We start from the raw sequence: 12,146 nt of genomic DNA on the forward strand, positions 1-12,146 counted from the left end.
GAATAATGTAGTTTTGTGCATTGAAATTTTAAAATATAATAATATCTATTATCAATCTCAACATAATTTCATTTGGAAAAAGAGCCCAGAAGCAGCCAGGAATTACCCTTGCTAATTTATAGTTTCTAAGATATGCTCTTACTTTCTGCCCCTAATTATTTTTGTATCAAAATATTTCTGCCATACCTACTAGACTACATGGCCAATGAACATGGTCATAATGCAAGGAGTTTTCATGAATCAATAGCCTTGAATAGTGTTAAAGAATTGTCAGGGCTGTCAAGATTTTTCTGAAAGTGAATACAGAAAGTATATGTGCATTGTATCAAAATAACAGCTGTGAGAGTCCATTTTCTAGTAACAGATAGGAAGGTATGGTTGCTAGTTGCTTCTTCACTGGCCCTGTTTCAAAACTTAGGGAACCTTTTCTGACAATGACATCCCTTCTCTAGATTTCAGAGCAATTCATGGGTGAAAATAATGACCACTTCACAGTCACATCGGTACTAATACTTCTGTAGTATTCTGTGTTTGGCATTGTTCTTGGCACTTAACATGAATCCTCCATAACTCTGTGGAATACTATTTTTTTTTAATTTAAAGATGAAGCATCTTGCTAAGGTCAAAAGAGGGAAAGGGTTTGTTCTGCAGGGAGACAGAAATAACAGAGTTAGGATGGGCACTTGCAGTCATAATAGCTGTGTGCTATTGCTTATTCCGTCACAGAGTGAAGAAGCCCAAGGACTTGGGAAAGTAGGAAAAGCTTGTACTGCTTCCCAAGAATATGTGATTAAAGTTTAAGAGATTAAATGATGGGCTGGGGATGGGGCTTAGTCTTAAAGTGCTTCTATAGTGTATGCATGAGCTTGGGCTGGAGGGAGGGGAGGAGGGAGGAAGAGAAATGGAAGGAAGAGAGGGAAAGAAGAGGAGAGGAGAAGGGAGGGGAGGGAAGGAGGGAGGGAGGAAAGGAGGGAACTATGGAGAGAGAGAGAGAGAGAGAGAGAGAGAGAAACTTGCCCAAATAACAGGAAGAGACAGAATATCTGGGACAAAGGTTTTCAGATTTTATGTATTTTTTAATTACACATATTTATCTTTTGTGTGTGAGTATGTGTGTGGGCATGTGTAAGCCATGGCACAAGTGTGGAGGTCAGAGAACAGCTTGTAGGTGTCAGTTCTTCTACCGTGTGGGTTGTGGGGCTCATTCTGGTCATCAGGTTTGGCGGCAGGTGCCTTACCTGCTGAGCCATCCCACTGGCCCAGGTTTTATGTCATCTCTGACCTTCAACCTGCATTTTCTTAAAAACATCAGGTGATCTTACATAACCAGTTATTCTTACTTTTGTTAGGGCCTGAAGTTGGCAAGAAGTTCCATCTGGAGTCTGCTTGGGAGAAGGTGATGGGAATATAGGGACTAGAGCCCCCGATGGTATCCCAGACTCTCCAAGGGAGTTCAGAGCCAGAAACCTGGATGTCAGCTTCTCTGTCTCAGCACTTCAAGTACATGTCTTTCTCCTGAAGGAGCAAGACACTTCCTTAAGCTACAGACCTTTCCGTTTCATCTCTAATGCAATGGGGGATCATTTATGCCTTGACAAACTGGAATTAGGTATTAGCGTTAGGCATCTTGAGTGACCCCGTTGTATTTTACTCTGAAATATATTCTCTGATGTGCTTTTATATTTAAGTATGACCAGTGATTTTTATTTTAAAAAAATTTTTATACAGAGCTCATAAAAACATTTTTAGTCACAAGGGGGCTCCATTTCCCCATTTTTCAAGTTTCTATAATCTTGTATATTTTGTCTTGTTTTACACTAAAAATAGAACCATTTACTTATTTTTCTGTTTGTTTGGTTTGGCTTTGTTTGGTATGCTGCTAGGGACTGAACCCAGGACCTTGTGCATGCTAGCCAAGCGCTGTCCCTCTGAGCAACAGCCCAGCCCTATTCACATTTTAGATGAGTGCCTGTAGTCACTAAACAGAGCTTTGAGAACTACATGCAGTCGAAGAACAAGGGTTACAAAATCTGAACCAACAGCTGAGGTCCTGGAGGGTCACACAGGACAGCAGGCTCAGAGCATTGCACATGTCTCCAATGAAACTCAAAGCAAAAGTCTTTAAATGTCAGTATCACAACTTGGATTAAATTGATTCACAATTAGATTGATAAACCCCTTTTACCTCCTCTTAAAATCAACGGTGAATTGAAAAATATATTATTCTGAATTCAAATGTTACTTTTTTCAGATATTCTTTTTTTAAGTAAATATCTCTTAATATTTTTAAAAAATATTTCATTTATTTTTATTTTATGTATATGAGTGTTATGCCTGCATGTATGTAAGTGCACCCATGTCATGCAATGCCCATGGAGGTCAGAAGAGGCTGTCAGATCTCCTGGAACTGGAGTTACAGACAGTTGTTAGCTGCCATGTGGGTGCTGGGAATTGAACTCAGGTCTTCCACAAGAACAGTCAATGCCCTTAACTGCTGAGCCATCTCTCCAGCCCCAAGATATTTATTCTTTGAACCATGATTTCTTGGGCTTTGAATCCCTTTCAAATCTGAATTCAAGTTTGAGGACTTTGCTGTTTCTATCCTCAACTATTTGAAGTTACTTTTACCAAACCCTGGGCACTAAACCAAGGGGTGCCTGAAGCAATGGGACTGTTCATTGAACTAAATTTGGTTTGAATGGCAATGAAGGCCTGGGGGTGCTAGCTCCTGTTTTAAGTGGCAGGATTTGCTTTTGTTTTGGAAGATGGTATATTCCAGAGGCAAAGGGGGAAAGAGCAGTGTTCTGCAGACAGTAGAGGAAGTACAGTGGAAACAAGCTCTGGCCAGCTCATCTGTGCTCTGGTTGGAAAAAATGAGTGCCTGCAAGTTACAGGGAGAGAAATGGCAGTGTATCTCCAAACCAATCTGACTTCCTAAAGAAATAAAATAAGCCATATGGAATGATTTAAAAATGGAAAATAGGAAAAACCAGAATGAGTGGGAGGGATGTTTTCTTAAACAGACCAACTTGTATATTTTCTAGAAATTGTGGCCTTTCAACAGGTCAAATGAAGGCTAGCATCTCATAATTTGAATGCACAGTTAATTTTGTATTTCCAGTGGACATAAAAAATTGATAACCCTTAGAGCTTGGTGCAGAAAATCTTCAGTGGACGTGTTTCAAATGTTGAGACTGGGGATCACTGACTGCAGTCATTAAACAGCTAAACTATTTGCCCAGTGTGGGTGCTGTGGCATTAAACAGTCTGCAGTATGTGTTAAGGAATAGCCTTGGTGCGCTTATCACCACAACTGAAATGACTTTCAGTACCACATCTGGTAGATCTGGTTCAGTGGTTTAAGAGTACTTGCTGCTCTTGCATAAGACTGGAGTTCGGTTCCCAAGAACCCATGTTGGGCAGCTCACAACTGCATGTAACTCCAGCTCCATGGGATCCAACATCCTATTCTGTCCCCTGAAGGCACCCACATACGTGCAGAGACACAGACACATAAATGAAAATAAAATGAATCTAAAATATTTTAAAGCCTGTTTGGGCTGGGGGGTGTAGCTATGGTGACAGAGCACTTGTTTAGCACACAAGAGGCTCTGGGTTTGACCCCTAGTACCACAACACAACAATGATGGTCTATCTTCCTTGTTAAGTCTCAGGAAGAAGATCTGTAACATAACGCTAATATTTAATGAAGGCTTACAGTATGCCAGGTGAAGTTGTACTACGTACATAAGTTGCATCACTCAGTATGCATAATGACTCCTTCATTCTTAGTTACAGATTAAGAAATTTTAAAATGTGGTCAAGGATGCACTGCTAGTACCAGTGAGTTGAACCTAGGCTATCATTGGATGAAAACAAAATCTAGCATTTCTGAACAACTGGAAAATAGCTGAACACAAGCATTTTGAGCAATGCTGTTGTTATTAATATAAGTTATTCTTCAGATTAGTCATCTTGAAGAATTAAACATATATCTGAATGTGTAAGCTCCAGTGTGTATGCCTGTGTGTGCCTCTGTGTGTGTGTGTGTGTGTGTGTGTGTGTGTGTGTGTGTGTGTGTGTGCATGAGTGTGATCAGGCCCATGTGGAGTGTAATCAAAAGTTCCCAGAAAAATAACTGAACTTTCTGTGAGTCTTGTCAACTGATTTGCACTTCAAGGATTTTGGAAGGTTTGGAATGTTGCAGGTCCTGACCTGTTTACAGTTTACCTTGGGCTGTGCTGAGCCCCCACACTGCCATTCTTTACACAGTTCTGTGTCTGCTAAAACATCTTGTGGCTAACAGATTAAGGGGGGAAAAAAAAAAGAAAAGAAAAGAAAAAAAAAAACCTTTGAAATGTAAACTTAACACAGTCTTAGCTTCCACCAACCAAAAATCTAAGAATGTCAGCTAGATACCATCTGGGGCCTATAGCAGAATTCTTTCCACTTTACTCTAACCTGCCTACTAAATGTGCCCACCAATGTATTTGAAAAGTGTGTTCATTTATGACTTTCTTGTTCTGTTACTATAAAAAAGCTCATAAAATTGCTACCTCACTGGAATATGGTATTTGGGGAGACCTAAATCTGCTTCCTGGGCCATGGTCACTCCAATGACTGTAGTATAAACCATCTCTTTTATTCCTTTGAGGTGAGAGCTGTTTCTTTTGTCGACAGGAGTGTGGGGGCATTTTTTAATGTACTTTATGATCACAGCTGCTAACTTTCACAGACTAAGGGGATGATTCACACATGAGGTTTTCTGTGTCATCACTAACAGAGCATTAGTAGCAATCAGAATGGATTTTTCACTTCTTGCCATGGTGCTTGGTATGAAAACATAGGAATCTTATGTGCCTTCCAAGCACTTGTCTCTAATTCTGTCTAAATAACAGTTAGATGGGGAGAAGGCATGGACTGTTACTGCAAAACTGCGTGTTTTACTGAGGAAAATGGTTCCTTGGACCTGGGCAGCATATCTGTTCAGTGGCTTAGGAGTGAAGTTTTAGCCATGCTGATAACAAGCATAGAAGGTGCTAAGGCAAAGATGAAGCAGAAACTTGGGAAAGTGCACACAGCATTGCAGAGGGCAACTAGGAAGAAAAAATGCAGGTAAGGGTGAAAACAGAGCTAGTGATAAAGCCACTTGTTTCTAATGTTAATGAAAACTTACGACAGCCTGATTCTAGATCTCAGAACATCTTGATTCTATCAGATGTGATCCAGTGTCCAAATCAGAATTTTGAACTTGATATCTTCCAAACTGAGCTCCAGATCTCACTCCCCAGTCCTCTCTCTGTGGAGCCTTCCTCCTTTCAGCAGAGGAGAAGGTCTTCTAATTGGCAAATCCCCAGCTGTGGTGTCAGTCCTACCACCTCTCCTTCTGCCTCACCTCTCTTGTCTAATTTCTCACTCTCGGCTTTACCTTTGACAAGCACCCAGAACTGGACTACTCCTCCTTCCCGATGCATCCTCAAGCCTCCCGTCTTTTATTCCTGTCTGGGCTTCTTGTAGTCACCCTTTGAGTGGTCTCCCTGCTTCTACCTTGGTCCTATATACAGACTGTTCTTGACACAGAAGCCAGAAGGACAGGCATTCTCGTACACTAGGTCAAGACTCTATTTGTACTCTCCCACTGCCCTCATGGACAAACAGCTTCTGAGTGCCCACGCCCCTGCATGGCTTGACCAGCCATTATGTTTTGAGTCATCTTTTTGCCTTCATCTTTCTTACTTTTTTCCTGCCAGATGACCTCTTAGCCTCTCCTGTGATTGAGGTCACTCCCATCTTAGGGCCATTTCCACTGTCTTGCCCTCCTTTCCTGATTATTCACATATGCAAATTCTCTTCCCCTCATCCCAGCCCTCCTCCAACAAACCTATTTTGTGGTGGTTGTTGTTCTTTTTGAGACAGGGTCTTCCTGTAGCCCCAGCTGGCTCGAAACTCACTATGTAGACCAGGCTGGCCTTGAACTCACAACAATCCACCTGCCTCTGCCTCCCAAGTGCTGGGATTAAAGGCACGAGCCAACACACCTGGCACAAGCCTCCTATTTTAACGTTTAAATCCCAGAATCCCCTTATCTTGTATTTTTCACAGAGTAGTGACCTTTAACTCACTATTATTTATTTCCTTACTATACCTATTGCCTCTTCCTTGTGTCCTTTTGTCCTCTCTGCTGAAGTGTAGGCTACATGAGAACATGGTTCCTTTGTTTTATTTACTGACATATTATTGCAAGCACCCAAAATATCTCCTGGAACATAGTAGATGCTCAATAAAATTGGTTAATTGATCACTTCTAAGATGTTTAGGTAAAGTCATGCAAGTAGGAGAACCAGAGTTTGATCCCCCAAAACCCACATAAAAAAGTAAGCCAGGAGTAGTGTGTACACTTGTGTTGCCCGGGTTCTCTCGGGGTCTCTTGCGCTATCAGACAAACCATGTAACATATTTTTGTATGAATTTATAATGGTTTATGTGCTTGGGGGAGTGACCTACAAAGAGACAAGCACTCAGGGCCCAGCTCTGCGCAGCGGCTCAGAGCCTACCACTCCAGATTGCTCCCGCTACTGCGGCAAGCCTGCCACTCCAGATCACTCCTGCGGCCCACCCATAGTCACTGCTAGCTTTCACCCATGCCTCCTGCACCGCAGTCTCGCCCCAGGTGGGTAAATGCCAGGCCACTAGTTCTCATGCGCCTGGCTGGGCTCTGCTCCCCTCCCAAGATGGCTCAGAAAGCCCCTCCTCTTGTGGCTAGCACTCCTCAGTAGGCCCCGCCCCTCAGAGGAAACAGGCTCTTCCGGACACAATTTGTAATCCTAGTGCTGGAGATGCAGGGATAAGCAGATCCCTGGGGCTGGCTGGCCAGTCAGCCTTTCCTAATCTGTGAGCTTCATGTTCCAAAGAGAGATTTTGTCTAAAAAAACAGCAACAACAATAAACAAACAAAAGCAAGGTACATGGCTCCTGAGGAAGGACACCTGAGGTTGACCTCTGACCTCAACAAGCATATGTAGACGTGTACCTGCATGCATACGGCATGCACACATACCTGTACATACATACATACCTGCACATACACAAAGATGTTTAGGCTATGTAAGTAGATTCTAATAGTAAAATGAAAGCAGCCATGTTCTCAGACACTTATAGATGTGAACCATCAGTACAGCAACCAATGCAAGAAGAAACCAGACATTTGTTTTTATGTAAGAAAGGCAGAATAAAAGGAATAGAAAATGTGCAATGTGTGTGTTTCTTCCCCAACTGTTTAAAGCTGGTGACATCATTTGTGTCTGAAAGCAATGAATAGAAACCTAACAAAGTATATGCTATGCTATCTGAGATTCCATGTGGGGTATTTAGTGTGTGTTTAACCCACAAAGGTTGATTCATAACCATTAGCTCTATGTTTATATACTTTATATCAGTGTATATACGCTGTTAAGTAATTTTGAGAAAAAATATGCAATACTTTTTATTGAAACATTATAAACCTTAATTATTAAATGACTTGCATTTCATCTGGCTTTCCATTCTATTTCTACTTAGGATTAAGAAACTTCATGCTTTAAAAACCCTGATGAAGCCAGGCATGGTGGCTCATGTCTTTAATCCCAGCACTTAGGAGGCAGACACGGGCAAATCTCTGTGAGATTGAGGCCAAGCTGGCCTATATAGTGAGTTCCAGGCCAGCCAGAGCTACAGGGAGACCCTATCTCAAAAAAATCAAACAAACAAAAACCAAAACCCTGATGAATTGCTTTCATTTTCTCACCTTGGAACATGGGTCTAGGTATCCTGGTTATCCTGTTCACTAATGTATCGGGACTGAAGAGCTCTATGGGCTTCTTTTTTCAGGTGTGGGTGAATTCTATTACTGAGATTACCAGACATGACCTCTGTGCAGAAGACAGGGACTCTTCCCCACAGGACTTGGTCTACCGGATCACACCCCCCAGCAACGGGCATCTAGCTCTTAAGTCTTTTCCTGGAAGAAGAATTCAGGACTTCACTCAGGCGCAAATCAACGAGGGCCACCTTGTGTTTGTGCATTCTGGTAAGTCACAGAGCAAAGCAGCATTGAGTTAAATGTGTTCTAAGCAGCAAGTGATGTGATTGTCATACCTAAGAGTTGCTGACTGAAAACCACAGACCATGTTGAAACTTTCCAAGCTTGGTAATTTTTGTTTTTAAAGCAACATGTTGTCGAAAGCTAATAAGAACAAGCATTAGAGGGTGCTTCCACCTCCCCACAAAGGTTTACTCAGATGGGCATATAAGGTCAGTGACCTCTGAGAGGCTGTTCCTCACATGCACTGGCATAACATCTCTCTCTCACTCTGCCCTTCCTCCCCAGGCTATGTGACTAGTGTAGATTGAATTTTACCTCTGTCTGCCTTCCCCATGACAGTACAAGTAATCTGAGGGCAGAGCCTCTTGTATCCTCAGTCCATAGAACAGTAACTGGAACACTGTAAGTGCTTAATAAATAAAACTTTGTTGAACTAATGAAATAACATTGAGCACCTCTTATATACCAGGTGATAATAGCATTCTGGATGCTGAGGATACCATAGTGAACAAAGCAGATTTTTGTTTAAGGCATACACATATGAATGAATGAATGTAACTGTAGTTCTGTGCAATCCTGATGTTAGTTGGAAGGTTCTTTCTCTTCCTGCTATTCATCAATGAATCAGTACACCAGATAGCTGCTAGAAAACTGCTGAAGTGGTGCCTGAGGCACTTTGCCAGCGTAGCCCAGCTTTGTTTGTAGCCTGCCCTTGTCAGCGGACCAGAGGGGCAGCAGCTGGCAGAAGGGGCAGGAGGGAGCATGAGCCAGGAGAGTGTGATCTAAGCACTCAAATGTTATCTTTTTTTCCTCAGTTATTTTTAAACTATCCTCTTTGAAAATATAATAAAGAGGATAAAGAAGTCTTCTAAATCCAAGGGCAGCAGTGTGTCCTGATTTCACACTCAATGCACAGGGTCCCCAGAGAATTGGAGAACAGTTTAAATGTGGATGCTCTCAGGCAGTGGTTCCAGGCCCAGAGGCAGAGACCTGGGGGCTAGATTGATTTTAGCGTCATCCTGAACCTCTTCACTTGTCAGGCAGTGCAGGAAGTACAGTCACACATAAGTCCTCCTCAAGTCCTCATCTATACAGAGTCACAACCCCATTTTCAAGATGAGGAAACTGAGGCTTATAAATTCAGTTGGTCTGACCCTAAAGCTGGTTTTTCTCCGCTGAAGGGCAGTTAGAGAACTGGAGTTGCTATCTGCAATGAGGGGCGAAACAAAAACTAGGTCTCGGGGTTGATTGCCTTATCAACTGCTGGGTCAGTATTTGCTTTTGATGGGTAGAGAAAACAATTTCTTTTAGAAAAGCAGGAAAAAGAAGCCAAGTCCAGGATAATGTGATGCTAATTCATTACTAAATGGACATTGAGACTCTCAAAGAGATTGGAGCTCAGCTGCAGATGAGTCTGTTGCTGAAACCAGCTGCTTCTCCCTTGGAACATTTGTCCATCATAGGACCCAAACAAAGGCTGAGGTTTAATTAGTCTCTTTTAGCAATTTATATTTGCAGAGTGCTCTGCCACTAATCTAATCCACCATTTTGGATCACTACCTAAGTAGATTGACTCAACCAAGATATAGGCAGCCAAGTGATCTCCTTCACCTGCCTTCCTGAAAGTACACTTGAGAAAAATCAGAGCCTAAGCCATAGGAAATCTACAGGTCACCCCTATTTCTGTGTCTCCTTCCTTATCCTCCTTTGGTCCTACTTAGAGTGCTAGGTCCCATGCTCTATAACATTCTGTGTTTGTTCTTGATATGATTCCTTTGATTCTGTCTCCATTTTGTTTCTGGATTCAAGAAAGAATTGTCTCTTTAATTTTGTGTTTCATTAAATACAACTTTGAAAAGCCATTTCTAGAAAGCAAACAAACGCAAAGCATTTGGCTGTGGGTCCCTGTTGAGTTAGGCACACCTAGCACCTTCTCCCTCTCTCTTTAATGGTGACCTTCGAATGAGAGGAGAAAACTTTTAACCGTTTTAAACATTTTTGGGAAGAATTAGAGCTCTCAGGCTTCACTTAGATAACGGATTTGAAAGATGTCAAGCCATCAATCTACTCCTTATTAGGTTGTGTTATTAAGGGAATATTCCTGCATAATTCTGAAGTTTGACCATGCCCCCTTTGTTCCTTGCCACGTGTCCCTGAGGGCAACAAGGATACATCTCTGACCAGTCCATGCTTGTCCTCTAGATGGATATTTCAAAAGGCGATGGGATATGGCTTCCCTGCCCAATGATTTTTGCCTGCTACCTATAAGTCGGTTGATAAAGCAGCCCAGGGAACTTGATTGATGCTGGTCTATCTTGATTTCAGAAATGTACATAAGTTAATTTTCTCAATCTGTTTTCATCACTAAGCCTTGGTAAAGCATGGGAGTGGGATCTCTCTTTGTAGAAACTTAATGAAAGCAAGGCCAGACCTTGCCCTTCCCTTCACTCTTCCCTCTTAGCAGAATATGGTTAGCTTGAGCTAGATCTGTAATTGAAAGCATAACGATTTACAGTGGTGACAGGATGCTAAATATTATTCCCTTCCCTTTTTCAGTATTAAATATTACCAACATTTCAGAAATGATGTGTGTGTATGTTATAGGCATACATTACTTTATTGATATAGGTTGATTTCAAAATAATAAAATACAGGCAAAGAGTATGTTTTAAATTTTTTAAGAATTTCGCAGAGATAATTTCTGTGCTTTATGTTATGGGTGGAGACTCTGCATGTTGACTTTCACTGATGTGTCTTTGTGTCTTATCAATACAGTCATGGGTCATTTCGAGTCACGGACACACTCCAAGAAATGAGTTGTTTGGTGATTTCATCATTGTGCAAACATCAAGTGACTTTACATACACTAAGCAGGCTGTGCTATCTCTGGGTGATACAATCTCATGGGACCACAGTCATACATATTGTCTGTTGTAGACCTAAATATGGATAAAGCTGTATTTGATTCAGTGAGCTGGATGGCTATGTTAACACATTCTGAAATCGCTAGGTGTAGTTTAGCAGGGATCATGAGAAAGGAAGGGTGAAGGTAGTTGGCCTTTGTAGAATAATCAAATTGACTAGAGTGTATTTTCTTCTTTTAAAGGAGCAATGTCAGGAGGCTTTAGTTTTCAGGTTACTGACGGTTTGAATTTTGCACCTCGACAAATCTTTAGCGTCACTGCTCAAGCTCTGATCATTAGCTTAGAGGTCAACAGAGGACTGAGCATCTTTCCAGGTGAGAGGGTTAACAAGTGTTTGGGGGCAGGGCTAAGTGTTTTACCATTTTTTCAGAAAATCCACTCACATGGTATAAAGTAACATCTTTACTGTAGGATGATTCCAGCATCATCTATTAAAATCCTCAAAAGAATTCTCTGCAAGAATTTCACAGCAGTAAGCCTGGAAGTCTCTGCAACCTTTCTGTCTTTCCTCTCGACTCTTCCTTAGAAAAGGGAGAGCTGGAAAGTGGCAGTTGAAAGAATCATGGAAGGAATCATTTCTGTGTACTGTTTTCCTTCTATCCTCTAGAGTCCTTACAGAGTTCAGAGAGCTGGGCTGTATGAGTCCATCTCCATTATGTATTTATTTACTTTGAGACAGCATCTCACATAGCCCAGGCTAGCCTTGAGCTCACTATATAGCTAAAATGATTTTGAACTTCTCCTGTCCCTACTTCCTGAATGCTAGAATTATAGGCTTGTACCACCATGCCCAGCTTATGCTTTGCTGGGAACTGAACCCAGGGCTTTGTGTAAGCCAGGCAAATACTCTACCAACTGACCTCATGCTCAACTCCTTTTACTTTCTTAAAATTTGTTGAATTTTGAATCTAAAAATTCTCTGCAGCACCAAGCACTGTCAGTGGCTTCCGTTGGTGCTGACTTTGGGGCCCTGCAGCCTCTGGGTAGCTATTTGCCAAGAATCTGAGCCAGATAATGTAGAAGTTGCTATGGGCTTCTTTGGCCAACACCCTGAGGGAAGGGGAAAGATTTACTCAATGGCAAAGGCTATTTAAAAAAAGAAGAAGGAGGAGGAGGAGGGGGGAGGGGGAGGAAAAGCTTGA

At 41.8% G+C, this 12,146-nt stretch overlaps 1 protein-coding gene across 4 annotated transcripts in view; it reads left to right on the forward strand.

The window, feature by feature from the left end:
* LOC103739936 (chondroitin sulfate proteoglycan 4-like) overlaps positions 1 to 12,146 on the forward strand; it is an 83,860-nt gene that overhangs the window by 42,386 nt on the left and 29,328 nt on the right. For all 4 annotated transcript variants that reach the window (XM_029567059.1, XM_029567061.1, XM_029567060.1 and 1 more), the window contains 2 exons: positions 7,867 to 8,065; positions 11,187 to 11,318. In XM_029567059.1, coding sequence (XP_029422919.1) covers positions 7,867 to 8,065; positions 11,187 to 11,318 — 331 coding nt within the window. The remainder of the gene's footprint in view (positions 1 to 7,866; positions 8,066 to 11,186; positions 11,319 to 12,146) is intronic.

The sequence above is a fragment of the Nannospalax galili genome, unplaced genomic scaffold (genome assembly GCF_000622305.1).
Source record: "Nannospalax galili isolate Female #2095 unplaced genomic scaffold, S.galili_v1.0 scaffold339, whole genome shotgun sequence".
Lineage (NCBI taxonomy): Eukaryota > Metazoa > Chordata > Mammalia > Rodentia > Spalacidae > Nannospalax > Nannospalax galili.